This window comes from Lissotriton vulgaris, chromosome 8 (genome assembly GCF_964263255.1).
Source record: "Lissotriton vulgaris chromosome 8, aLisVul1.2, whole genome shotgun sequence".
Classification (NCBI taxonomy): Eukaryota; Metazoa; Chordata; class Amphibia; order Caudata; family Salamandridae; genus Lissotriton; species Lissotriton vulgaris.
Genome location: NC_141696.1, coordinates 327,070,789 through 327,085,671, shown reverse-complemented (window position 1 = coordinate 327,085,671; position 14,883 = coordinate 327,070,789). Strand labels below are relative to the sequence as shown.

At 44.1% G+C, this 14,883-nt stretch overlaps 1 protein-coding gene across 1 annotated transcript in view; it reads right to left on the bottom strand.

The window, feature by feature from the left end:
• TMPRSS7 (transmembrane serine protease 7) overlaps positions 1–9,108 on the bottom strand; it is a 454,018-nt gene extending 444,910 nt beyond the window's left edge. Inside the window, exons 1-2 of the mRNA XM_086933268.1 lie at positions 9,038–9,108; positions 1,684–1,877 (exon numbers count right to left, since the gene is read on the bottom strand). Of these exons, the coding sequence (XP_086789394.1) occupies positions 1,684–1,877; positions 9,038–9,105 (262 nt within the window). The 5' untranslated portion in view covers positions 9,106–9,108. The remainder of the gene's footprint in view (positions 1–1,683; positions 1,878–9,037) is intronic.
• Between the last annotated feature and the right edge of the window lie 5,775 nt (positions 9,109–14,883).

The window sequence follows — 14,883 nt, the reverse complement described above, 5'->3', positions numbered from 1 at the left end:
GCTATTTCGCAAACTTTTCAATGGCGAATTATCACCTAGGAAAGAAGTAATTAAATGTGTATTCCTCTTCAGTGCAGGAGTAAATGTGTTTCAACTGTGGCAATTAAATTTAAAAAAGCACTCCCTGAAGTTGAGGGGGGTGTGCATACATGTGCACTATGCACAAGTAGACAGGTAGCAATGCCTCTGCATTGTCAAAAATGGAATTCACAAAAGTTGCTTGTTAATATTCTTGGGTCACCTTGGAGGTTGCATCTTCCAGGAGTACTAATGGAACTCCATCAATTCCCCGAAAATCCGAAATATACTTCAAACATAGAAGCAAACATTTAAATCCCCATTTCCTTTTTGCGAATGGGGCCAGTTTTTATCCTATCTGCCAGGGCTGCAACGCTAGAGTACTAATTCATGACTGTTAGGAAATCCTATGTGATGAGTACCTAGAGTGTAACTCCAGCTTATGTTAAGCAGAAAATTGATCTGTCTGTCGATCAAGGCAAACACCTTACACAATATGCGTTATCTTATATCTACAATGCATACACATTTTAACAGCTAATTAAAAATGGAAAACATGAACTGTCTCTTGCTGCATTTGATCACTGATTTTGCAATAATTGTGTTTACATATCCTTCGATGTAATAAGGCCCTTCCTTGAAAATTATAGACAGGCTTAGGGTCCCTTTCCAGTCTAGTGTAAACAATTAACCTTAGCAAAGGTATTATTCTTTTACTGTCACACTGAGGATATGTGACTACATTTTGTAAAAGAACGAAAGCTTTCATTACATACTGTATGTTTCAAAAGGGCCAGCCTGTGTATGTTTGTCATTTATGGTTCCTCCATAAATATCTGAAAAGGATCCCTTGGCGTACGCACGAGATGGCATTTATTGTTTTGGTGGCATATGGCAATTGAGGTGGGGTAGCAGTTATTTGAATTAATTTTTTTGCTGTCAAACCCAAGACTTTTCCATAGAATGTTGAATTCAGACTGAGAGGGAACTTCCTCCATCTCATTCTGAATTCAACATCCTATGGGAAAGTCTTTGGTTGCGACCTTTCTTGCAGGAAATCCACTGCCCACCTTTATGTCAAAAGGAGTTTCACAAGATGGGCAGAGAAAGGTGCAACCAACATTTACAGGAAAAAGACATTCAGGATAAAAACAGAAAAAATCCAAACAGAGAAAACATCCATGCCTTCATTCTGATTGTCTCACAGTCCCGTTTAGAGTGCAAACAGCAATCTGCGCACAAACTAAGACTCTGAGATTTACAGCAATTATTCCACCCACAGATTAGCCTATATAATTTTTGCCAGGAAATACTTCGCACAAATTGTGGAGACAATCAACACATAATCTGAGATTGTGCACATTCCACAACTGAAAACACACAGTACCACAGAAAGGATAATTCCCTGCTATGTTTGGATTTATTGCATGTACTATTAGCACCTAAGTAAAGACAAGATTCACGTATCAATATCAATTAAAGGAAGTCATCATAGAGGGAAACATAGACCCAGAGCCAATTCTCCAATAGATCAATATCCTTCTCCTAGCAATATTCTAGAAAATACTTTAAGGTTCTTGCACTGTTCATTGTATTTGCTACATTTTAAAGTCTGCGGTTCCACATGCTTTAACCATAACTATGTCAAAAGATACAAGCACTTACCATTTAAAACTACAGAATCTATATCCACAGCAAGGCTCTGGAGGGTTCCAATGGAGGTGCGGTTCAATATACTAGTCTGGATGGAATCCTTTAAGATGGCCCCAATGCAGTCTTCACAGAACACTTGGCCTTCAGTGTGCGGCACCACAAATTGCAACCAGAAATGGACAAGCAGGCCACCATTGTTGTTATTGCTGAAAAATATGAACAATGATTAATGAGTAATATTCTCACACCACGTAACTTGATTGGAAGATTCCACAGACAGTAATGTGACCTGATACAATCTAAATGTGTTTAGAATGTCGTATTTCTAGAGTACCACTATTAACACATACACAATTTCAAGAAAAATGTAAAGTTACCAATAACAAGGCTCTAACTTTTCTCCAAATAATGGAGCTTTCAAGGCACTGTATGAGCTATGAAAGATTATTTGCAGATATCTGGCCTCCTAAGAAAATGCGCTACTGTTTCTCTCATTTGGTAGAAGTTTGAAACTGAGAAAAAAATGGATGCTTTTTGTTAAATTACTTTCTTCCACCTTGGGTTTTGAGGGTCATCGTCTCATACAATGCCTTGAGTAAAAACTCTTCCTATTGCTCGCTATAAATGTGATGGAGAAGCCGAGTCAAGCAGGCCAGAAAGCTGAACACCAATTGGAGAATGCAGGGGCGTAACACAGGCCCCTGCAGCCCCCGTGGTGCGGGGGGGCCCTCACCCTCCAGGGGGCCCTGTCAGCACGGCACTTCTGCTGGGGAGCTCTAGATTGAGTCCGGAGGGAGCCCCTTCACTTACCCTGCAGGGGGCCCCCTCAAGGTTCGTTACGCCACTGGGAGAATGGCTATCATGTGCAAATAGTTTTGGTCTCAGGACAGATTTAACATTTTCCAATGCACTCAATCATTGACCCCTTTTGAATACGCTCTACTATGACTTTGTTTTGTATGCCAGGATCCTTGTGAGGAAGAAAATATGCAAGCTGGTTGAATTACTTCTCTACATTAAGGAAGGCAGCTATTTGCTGAATGCCTTTGCTTCTGTTGGGACCAGCCAACCCGCCTCCCAGCTGACCCTCCCTCGCCCCCGCCCCTCCACCATCAATATATGACAGATGCTCCCGCGCGCAGCGGTCGCGCCCTATGCGCGCCGAAGGTGCGTCAAAGGTAAGCCCGTCTACGCACGTCCGCGCCTGGACCGCGCCCAGCGCCAGACCCCCTGGCCCTCGCAAAACCCACCCCACTCACTTAACATATGACGTCGCTACTCTCCTTGCCCTTAACCCAGGACTCACCCCACAATGCTGCGTAGCTACCCCAGGACACACCAACGGACCATTCGCCTGCCACTCCTGCAAGTTCGCCTGCATCAGTACCCATGCCAACTCCTCCTCCTCCAAACAAAACTCCGTCTCTAACCACCTGAAGTGTATCCTGCTGAACACCCGATCGATCCACAAACATGCCACTGAACTCTGGGACCTACTCGACACTACTTCACCGGACGTCGCCTTCCTTACAGAAACCTGGATGAACGCCTCATCAGCGCCCGACATCGCCATAGCCATCCCGGACGGCTACAAGATCATCCGAAAGGACCGCACCAACCAAACAGGAGGAGGCATCGCCATCGTCCATAAGAACAACATCCGAATCACGACCAGCTCCGACGATAACCTCGCGACCGCCGAACACCTTCACTTCCAGCTCCACACCGACCCCAGGACCACACTTAGAGGCACCCTCATCTACAGATCACCAGGAACCCGCACACAATTCAATGAAGACATCACTGACTTCATCAGCCCACATGCCCTCACCTCCGAGAACTACATTCTACTGGGAGACCTCAACTTTCACCTGGAAAAGAGAAAATGACAACAACACCACCACCCTTCTGGACAACCTGGCCAATCTCGGACTCAAACAACTTGTTGACACCCCCACCCACCTCGCCGGACATACGCTCAACCCTATCTTCACCTCCAGCAAACATATCTCCTTCAATCACACCACAGCTCTCCATTGGACGGACCACAGATGCGTTCACTTCAGCTACAAAAAGACCACGACCCACATCCCACCACAACCCATTCCTCGAAGAAACTGGAACAAAATCACCATCGACCAACTCTTCACATCGCTTAACCAAAACCCCCCCGCCATATCATGGAACCCAAACCAAGCTGCCACCAAACTCACACAATGGATCACCCACAGCGCTGACGAATTAGCACCCTTGAAAATCCATCAGATCAAACAAGGTAACAAAAAGGCCCCCTGGTTCAACGATGACCTTAAGAAATCCAAGAAGTTATGTCGTACCCTCGAGAAAACCTGGAGAAAAAACCCAACCACTAACAACCTGACCACCTGCAAGGACGCCACCCGCAAACACCACCAATTGATCAGATTCACCAAGAAATCAGCATTCAAGGATCGACTCGACAACAACGCCCAAAACAGCAAGGAACTATTCAACATAGTCAAAGAATTTACCAACCCCACCGCCGGCACTAACGACATCACTCCCTCCCAAGACCTCTGCGACTCCCTATCCTCTTTCTTCCACAACAAAATCATCGACATTCATAACAGCTTTGGAAACCTGCCCGAAGAACAACCCACTCCACCCACCTCCGATCCAAAACAGCACTCTCACAACCTCTGCGCCTGGAACCCAATCACTACTGAAGACACCATCCGTCTGATGAACTCCATCCACTCAGGTTCACCAACTGATCCATGCCCACGCCACATCTTCAACAAAGCAGACTCCATCATCGCACCCCATCTCCACGATGTCATCAACTGCTCCCTCAACTCCGCTACCTTCCCAGAAAGCTGGAAACATGCCGAACTCAGCGCCCTTTGGAAGAAACCCACAGCGGACCCCTCTGAACTCAAGAACTACCGCCCCATCTCACTCCTCCCCTTCCCGGCCAACGTCATCGAGAAAACCGTCAATAGCCAGCTCGCCGCCTTCCTTGAATCCAACAACTCACTCGACCCCTCACAGTCCGGCTTTCGAGCCAAACACAGCACCGAAACCGCCCTCATCGCTGCTACGGATGACATCCGAACGCTACTGTACAACGGAGAATCAGTTGCCCTCATCCTACTTGACCTCTCCGCCGCCTTCGACACAGTCTGTCATAACACCCTCATACAATGCCTCAACAACGTCAGAATACAAGGAAAAGCCTTGGACTGGATCATCTCGTTCCTCGCCGGAAGAACACAAAGAGTCCGCCTCCCCCCATTCAAATCAGAGGCCACCGAAGTCATCTGCGGCGTACCACAAGGATCATCACTCAGTCCCACCCTCTTCAACGTGTACATGAGTCCCCTCGCAACCATCGCGCGACAACACGACCTCAACATCATCTCATACGCTGATGACACCCAGCTAATCCTCTCCCTCACCAAAGACCCCAAAACCGCCAAAACCAATCTACACGAAGGAATGAAAGAAGTAGCCGATTGGCTGAAGAACAGCCGTTTAAAACTAAACTCAGACAAAACGGAAGTCCTCATCTTAGGATCGTCCCCCTCTGCTTGGGACGACTCATGGTGGCCACCGGCTCTGGGTACAGAACCCATACCTACAGATCACGCACGGAACCTGGGCTTCATCCTAGACTCCTCCCTCTCGATGACCAGACAAGTCAACGCCGTTACACCATCATGCTTCAACATCCTACGCATGCTCAAAAAAATCTTCCGCTGGATCCCCACCGAAACAAGAAAAACAGTCACCCACGCATTAGTCACTAGTCGACTAGATTATGGAAACACCCTTTACGCCGAAACCACAGCCAAACTACAGAAAAAACTACAACGCATCCAAAACGCCTCAGCCAGACTCATACTCGACATCCCCCGTCAAGCCCACATTTCCGGTCACCTGAAAGATCTCCACTGGCTTCCTGTCAACAAGAGAGTAACATTCCGTGTCCTCACCCACGCACACAAGGCCCTCTACGACCTAGGACCCGAATGCCTCAACAAACGACTGACCTTCTACACACCCACCCGCCAACTACGTTCATCCAATCAAGCCCTCGTGGCAATTCCGCACATCAATAGATCCACCATGGGAGGAAGATCTTTCTCCTACTTAGCGGCCAAAACCGGGAATTCTCTACCCACTCACCTCCGCCTTACACAGAACCACCTCTCCTTTAGAAAGCAGCTAAAAACCTGACTATTCGATAAGTAATGCACCCACCCTCCCCCAAGCGCCTTGAGACCCTCTGGGTGAGTAGTGCGCTATACAAATTTCTGAACTTGAACTTGAACACAAGGCCCTCTACGACCTAGGACCCGAATGCCTCAACAAACGACTGACCTTCTACACACCCACCCGCCAACTACGTTCATCCAATCAAGCCCTCGCGGCAATTCCGCGCATCAATAGATCCACCATGGAAGGAAGATCTTTCTCCTACTTAGCGGCCAAAACCTGGAATTCTCTACCCACTCACCTCCGCCTTACACAGAACCACCTCTCCTTTAGAAAGCAGCTAAAAACCTGACTATTATATAAGTAATGCACCCACCCTCCCCCAAGCGCCTTGAGACCCTCTGGGTGAGTAGTGCGCTATACAAATTTCTGAACTTGAACTTGTCACTCCAACATGGCAATCACATTGTTTGCACTTGAGGTGAGTCTCATGAATGGCTACAGTATGAGTTGCAATTATACTTTGCTGAGAAATGAGGCAAAGCAAAATTAAACAATAGTAGTTTCTCTTGAGAGGGATTTTGGCAGATCCCTTGGACAATTTGTGCTCAAAGATTTCCATGAGCTTTTTTGTTTTGGTGGAAATATAGCGCTATGTGAGCAACAGTCCTACAACGGTTGCTTCAAAAGGTTTTTAAGGAGACCAATGCAATTTTGACCCTAGGTCTCAGAAACTTCCCAATGCAGTATTGTGCAATTTAGATATGCACCCCCAGATTAATTTAGCCCCAGATTACAAGTTTTGAATTATTCCATGTAAAGTTACTGGACAGCTGCTGGAATCGTCACTTGGAATGTCTGCAATTAAGAATGAAATCCCACTGAACTGCTGAACTGGTTTTTCCAGTCTGTGTTGTGAAAGAAATTCCTAATTGTGTGGGGTTTCACCCTAACTAACCCCAACTAAGCATTTTCACATTCTTCTATCATTAGCTCGAATTGAGCCAGATTAACCCAGTCACTGAGAGTTTTGCTTTGTCAGTTTTAAAAGAACTACAGCTAAAACATGTTTCAGAATGTGTAATTTAATTTGTATTTATATTATTTGTTTTGTGTGCCACTTAACATCTTACAACAGAGCCACACCAACGTATTTGTTTCACCAATAAAATTGTTACAATTGCCAAGTAGAGTGTAACAATGCTATTCACTTCAGAAGGAAAAAAGTTGGAGATGAAATTAAGAGGACTAGAAACTGTGATTTCTGTTTCTCAGGGAACGGGCTACCCACTAAATGACACTAAGCCCGATATATTGTGGAAAATGAAGTCTGCTGAAAGGGATATTGACTACAGTTGGACAAGATGGGTGACATACATCGGATTGCCATTGTAGATCACATGGGATTCAGGCAGCATGGAGTTGGGAGATGAGCTACAATCCTACTTTCTGTAAATCTCGTTTGTCTCATTAGCAATTAGTTGTTTCAATACTTGTTTGATCAGTGCCATTTTAACAAGAAGGTGGTATGGCTGTGTTCTCATGGAATGTTGCAAAGAATTAAAGATTCTACGGTTCTGCATGCATTCCTCTGTATCTGACTCAATTTAAATGCTGTTGGTAGATTGCCTGGCTATGGCATTACTCCTGAATTCATTTGAGGGCAAAGAGTCCCAGATTTGTTGGTAATTTGGGGCTCTTGCAGTATCTCCTATGCACTGCTCAGAGTATTGTAGCTATTACTGTAAAATGTATGGGAATGATTATAGGGAAGGTTTCATTTAATAATTTTTTCTTAAACCTAAATCACTGTTTCGCCATCTGCCATTCAATTATTTTCACACTTCTCTTTGAGAAGTGTATGAAGATGAGCAATACTTCAGACACTTCCATTGTTAAATATTTGTTAATAAGTACTTCAAATGTCCATCTGTAAATATCTAATACTTCAGACACTTCCATTGTTAAATATTTGGGGGCGAAATTTTCCCGCAGTGCGGGGAAATTTCACGCATGCGCAAATCGGATGGCTCCCGGCCGCGCGACGCACACACCACCCGTGAAGTCGGACGGCCAGGGGCTGTCCTATGCATCCAAAGGGTTAATAAGTACTTCAAGTGTCCACCTGCAAATATCTAATACTTCAGACACTTCCATTGTTAAATATTTGTTAATAAGTACTTCAAATGTCCATCTGCAAATATGTTCGGAGAGCACATGTTTCAAAGAAGTTTTAACTTCTTCGGTGGGTAGGAGAAGTTGAGCTGATGGCAACACTGTCATGGCACAGCCATTGCCATTGAAGTTGGCATTAGCACAGTCTTAATTTATCACCAACAGTTTTTTTAGTTTTGGTCCCTTCTTCTATATAATTATACAATATAAATATGCATCAAATTCCAACTACCCCAAGTTCTCCATGTCTGAGTAATTCACATCTACAAGTTCAATTTTAGTTGACTAACAGCACAAGAAACCCAAACATTAAAAGGCTGAGAACTTTATGGGTCTCATGATAAAAAATGTATTTCCCCTGGCCATTGGAAAAACTTGATAACTTCGGTATTATAAAGGTAGGAAAAATTGAATTGCAATAGATATCCATGTGCACTAATGTAAGATGTAAAACATTCTCCTTAGCAAGTTTTACTATCCGCCTGTTCTGCTTTTGGTGCAGCGCCTGGCACATCTATGCTTTCAGAAGTTGGTTCTGGGTGGTGCCTTTGCTTTGCAAAGGGCCTTTAACCATGCACCACCCAGCACTGGGCACATTGAGGCACCCTTTACACAGGCACACCCTTGGTAAAATATATGTTCTAAAGCACACAAAACAGCTGTGAAATTCTGCAGTGACTTTCTGCCTTCCCATTCCAGCTCTGTAATTGTAAAAGGGATAATAGCACTGGGGCTGGAAAAGAGAGGAGGACATTCAGTGTGTATGGTCAGTGTGTGTCTATCACCATTGAGTGGTAACGCCGGTTTCTGTTCTGCAGTACTGAACTGTCCATTCTCTAATGAGAGACGATAGTTTGATCCAGCAGTCACAAGGTCAATAAACATTTTGTCTACCATGCCAGTATTTAGGCTGTGAGCACACAATTTTGCAAGGGAGAATGCATTAGATTAATAACACAACAATTTTTACAACTTAAAAAAAGCCTACATGTACCTGACATCTGCCACAATGGACTGCTTATAAAATTTTGAAAATAGTGACTTCTTGTAAACGAAGTTCATCTGAAAAAGAAAACAAAATTCTCAATTTTCAAACGAAAACACATGAAAATATAAGGTAAGATCATATTGTGACATATACTACCCAAATAACTTACAGAAACCGATGTTTCAGTGATGATTTCCAAATGGATTTCCCTGATGTTTCGCCAACTGAAATCTATGTGTAAAGTATCACAAATTGTAATCCTGAAGGGCTGTAACCTTCTCAAAGGACTCATCGGGAGACCTGGGGTACTTGTAATAAGGCCCAATGTGCACAAGCACAGACATTATTGATATATATGACGCCAAAGTATTTTTCCACAAAAATTACTCTTAAATGCAATTTTGTAACAGGCAAGAACAAAAAGATGCATACTTTTTTCCTTGAAAAGCGCATTATCTCTTCCCAGACCGGAAACCAGATTTTTTTTTCAATTTCAGCATATGTTTTGGGTATTAATGCCAAAGATGTAGGCACGGATTTTATGATCTCCCTTTACCTTTAATTATTTCAGCCTTTTTTTTAGATTACAAATTATTTTAAAATGTCTCCAGTGCCAATATTGGTCTTTCCAAGTCAGCTTTCTCAATGTTCGGTTTTGTACACAATTCCACTCTTTGGTGCTATTGTTGCGATTGGAGGAATCTTTACCCTTTTCCTGTGGTTATAATTAAAGACACCTGTAGCTATGCAAACCACGCTTGCAAGCCCCCACTATTTTTAAATGTTTTTTGGCTAGGTTTATTTTTTTTTGTTTCTCAAATTTGGCATCTCACTTAACACGTAGTTCACCTATATGAACAAAAATCACTGACCACAAATATTTCTCCAGCAGGAGAGATTTCCAGCGAAAGTTAAATGTGCAAATTATTTATCTCTGGTTCATCATTTGAGGAAAAAGTTAGCTGAGTAGGGGTTGAAATTTGAGTAGAACACAAAGAAATGCTGAAGGGGGTGTGAGGAAGGCCTGTAACTGTTCCCTAAACTTTGCACCATGCATTGACTCAATATATCATGCCTAATACAAACAAGCATTTGCAATGCAATTGGTCTCCCATTTGTGAAAGTTAAGGCTCTTGGTGTTAGAAATGACAATGTTTTTTAATTTAGTTTTTTGTATATAGTGGAGTGATGATATGTGCATAGCACTATTTCTATTCATATGACCTTGTGGTGCTGGAGAACCAGAAAATGGGAAATAGGTTATGAGGGAGGGGAGAGAGGGGAGACAAGAATAATATGTTGGCTGTGAAAAAAAGAAACAATGGAGTGATATGCTCTTGAAGCCACAAGATTTTAAACTGAATTATGTATTTCACAAACCAGAACCTACTGCATAATCTTAGATTACAAACAACAACAAACACATCGTAGCTCAAACAAAAAAAACCATGACACGTGGTGCTGGGGACTGGCATGTTCGCTCTAAAGTTTAATTTGGCATCGTACAGTTGCTGATTGTTCAATTAAAGTACTAAACTAGTTCTAATGAGGTTAATCTTTTCCCATCCAGTAATTATTGTCACAGATATTGTTTTGAGGAAAGCCCTTTATGTGCACTAAAAAATCTTTCAAAATAAACATAGATGCACGGATAGACACACAAAAACGTGCAAGCACAGATAGTAAGAAACACGCATACACAGAAATAGAAATGCACACATTTGGAAATAGCCAGCTGCAGCCGCATACACACATAGTTGCAACCACACAAGCATACACACACATGAGCACATACAAAAGCAAGCATGCACATACATATACAGCATTACAAGAGGAGATACATTTACAAACTCACACATGCATGCAGATATATGCAAGCACACATACATACCTACACATATGTGCACTCAGAAACACATACATGCGCACATACACATGCACACACGCTTGTGTTTCTTGTCTCACTCCTGTGAGGTGGCTTGAATTAAATATTTATTTCACGTTTTGCAAACGTATGCATTTGAAGCGTTTTGATGGGCGCAGTGGATAGATTTTTGTTGCAGATTTATATGAAATCTGCAACAAAAATCGAGGGTATTGGAGCGCTTTACATGAGCACTAGTTACGTTACACAAGGACACATTAATTTGCCATTCTTTTTGGGTAGGCACCGGGAGATTAAATGATTTGCCCAGAATGTGGAGTCGACCCCAGGGCTCAAACCTTGGTTTCCCAGCTCCAGAGTCGGCAGTTTAGCCGTGAGACCACATCCTCTCACCGAAATGGAGATAAGAAGCAGACATAGAAACAAGAGACAGATGGAGATAAGAGGCAGATACGGTGGCGGACAGAGAAACAAAAGAGAAAGACGAGTGTGTGAGATGGGGACAGCGATATGTAAAACACAGACAGGACAAATAGAGCTACAGATGAGAGGAAACAAGAGATGTTAAGGACAGAGAGCGAGATGGGGCAACATGGGTGGATGGGTACGGAGACAGCAAGAGAGAAAGGGGAGAGGCAGATGAAGACAGAGGTGAGAGAGAAAGGAGAGAGAGAAAAGATACAGAGGTGAGGGGGTAAGGTGAGAGAGAGAAGGAGGGAGAGGGAGATGGGGCAGCGGGTGAAGAAGTAAGAAGCAAGAGAGAGTGGGATCAAAAGACAAGAGGATGTGTAAGGTGAGAAAGAGGTGAGAGAGAGATGAGGAGACAAGGGATAGGGACATGTGAGATAGAAAGAGAGAGGAGACAAAGGGAAAGAATGGGAGACGTGTGGACTAGCAAATTGGGAGAGAAAGAGGGAGGATGGAAAAGCGAGATTTAGAGAGAGAGAGAGAGACACACACACACTTAGAAAGAGAGCAGGAGAAAGTGAATGAGAGATAGGAAACAGGGTGTACTGATTGCGACACCCATCCGCCAGAATAAAATGTTTGCAGAGCATGGAAGGTTGAGTGAGGAGCTGGGATGGGGTGTAACAAGTGAGAGTCAAAGGAGCAGAGCCACTGCACATTTCATCCAAATAGTGCATCGAGGCAGGATCTGAATCTACGGTCGAGTTTTTATGTCTCCTTTAGGTTTTTAACACGCAGGTGCAGCCAACAAGCTCGTCTGTTACAAATTTCAGGTAAAAGAACAGGAAAAATACTGTTTTGCCTGGGCCTTCAGTAAGTATATCCTTACACCGGCTTGGTGAATGTAATCTTCTTTGCAATTGTAGATTAAAAATTAGGTGTTGGGATAGTTCCGGTTAGGGACAAGCAACTACACTAAAACGCATATATAAACACTTTCAGAACAACAATGCAGCAAGTGGCTTGCTTGAGGCCTTCGTTAATGAGCACATCTGGATTCCCACTACTCCAGAGGTGTCCCTAGTCAGGACCAACACGCGGAACACTCAGGTGATACTGTATTGCAGGTAGCACAGCACAGGGTATGTGAGAAACCTATTTTGTGACAAAACAGTGGATTTTAAGAGTAAAAACCTGTTAAACTGACCAACAATTACATCTTAGATGTCGCTGGGAGTATGGAAAAATACTTGGATGAAACAAAAAAGGAGATGCATTGATACCATGAGGATGATCACAGAGGGAAATGTATATCCACAACCCATGGAAAGTGAGTGAAAAAAAAACAAGACTGACATTTTAAACTATACAATGGAGCTTTTTTGTGGTTCGAGAATAAGGCTGCATTGTTTGTTTAATAGTTATGGTGTATGATCTATGGGAAGGGTAGCTGGCATAGCAGTGTGTGATGTCTGTGAGAAAGCAAAATAAGGAGAGAAAAAAGGCAGATGAGAAGCCAGACCAGTGAAAGGGAGCACAAATAATTTAAAAATAAACTATAATTCAGAAGTATGAAAAATATTATGGAATCTAATAAATCAGTAAACAATAGCTATCAGTGTAGCCACCACAGAGCATTGTTGAACATTGCAGGTTCAGGAATTGGGAGACTGACTATGGGGCCGATTATGATCGCGGACGGACGATCATTGAGGAGGAGGGGACGTCCGCATGGGCTGCGGAGTCCCCTCCTGTGCAATTAGGATGTGACCGCCACCCTGGCGGTCACATCCTCTATTTTTAACATTGCAGCGGGTGCAGCTTCAAGCTGCACCCGCGGCAATGTTAAAAATGCACGCATTGCATTTGCATGCAGAAAGAGGCAGGCACCGCGCGGTGCCTGCCGCTTTCTGCATGCAAATGCAGGGGGGTACCATAGGTACCCCCCACCCCCCCTTCACCTAGGGGGCCCGCAACGGGCCCCTTAGGTGAAGATCCGTATGCTTTTCCGCGGCGGAAAACCCGCCGCGGAAAAGCACTTTTAAAAGCCCATCCTGATATGGCGGACGGTGTCTGAGAGACACCGTCACCATATCAGAGCTTTTCCGCCGCGGTTGTAAGCCGACCGCGGCGGAAAAGCTGCGGACGGAAACCAGGACCCACCAGCCATCCTAATGTGGCGGTGGGTCCTTGGTCAGTCCGCTGCGGTTTTTACACATCCTCGGGGCCGGCGGTGGCTTCCGCCGGCCCCGAGGATGCGGAAAAACCGCAATCATAATCAGCCCCTAAGTACGCTTGCCATGTCTTGCAGCAAACAAATTAAAACACTGAGCAAAGAAATGCAGCTTTTCAATAGCATGCAAGTGCAAGGTTATGGCCAGGGCTTTAAGTGGGCATACAGGTCTAAAAAGCAGATGCTGCAACAGGTCCCTACTGGGCTCTCCATCGTTGCCCTCACTGTGAGGGTGAAAAAACATCTTAACCCAGCAGCAGTACCACCTTTCAGGGTTGGATTGGGATTGAAAATCGGCCCGGGCACGCAAAAAACAAATCGGCCCACATTTGCATAATCACTCCTCAAATCACTGCTATGGCGTAATCATATAAAAACAACTTTGGAGGGGGGGGGTTAAAAATAAATGCATGCGTTAGTTTACAGTGGTGAAACAAGTTAGGCCACTTCTCCTCAGGCCCCCTGCCACCACTCAGTATGTGCACACATTAGTGGGCCGGCCAGCGAGACAAAGAGAGTGACACCTCTTCTTGCCTGTTTCTAAACGGAGGTAATGAGCGCCCATCTGCCTCAAGAAAGGCCACTCAGACACCTACTGGGCCGCTAGCCATCCCAGACTTCTAAAAAAAAAAAAAGAGGCCCACTGCAGCACTAGGACATGGGCCCCTCGGGCATTGGCCGAATGCCCGCGTTACCAATCCGACACTGCCACCTTTCACTGCCTTTAATGTAACTCACAAGGAGACTAGTTATAGTTCTTTTACTGTCTCATCATGCTAGAGCTGAAGCATTTTCAAAACTATATACAACAAAGCCATAGTTGGTTTTTCTTCGTTTACAACTAACAACTATTGACAAAGCCAATAGTCCTCGCTTGTTGTCGGTATAATGTTACTTGTTACATTATATATGTGTATACAATGACAAAAACAGCAAGATACCAGTCGGGCGGCGCACTATGCTAAGCACAGAGTTTTAGCTTTCATGTTTTTTAGCCACACCCTTGATTACACTAGCCACGCCCCTTTGAGAGAATCTCAAGTTTTTTCATTCCACATGAAGCCCTGGTTATGGCCAAAAACTTTACGCAGACATGTGAATACAAACGGCATGCGGAAATGTGGTGCCTCACAACGCTCAGCAAACAAAAGCATACACGACCTGCGACAAAAAAGCTGAGCAAACACAAAAAGTTGGGAAATATTGAAACATGTTTGTCCCTGTAAAGGGTTCTTACAAATCAGCAGGAAATATCTGACGTAACAAAATGTTTGGCTATTGTAAGTAGATGTAAACAATTCCTGAAAAGGGCATTTATTTTCCCTG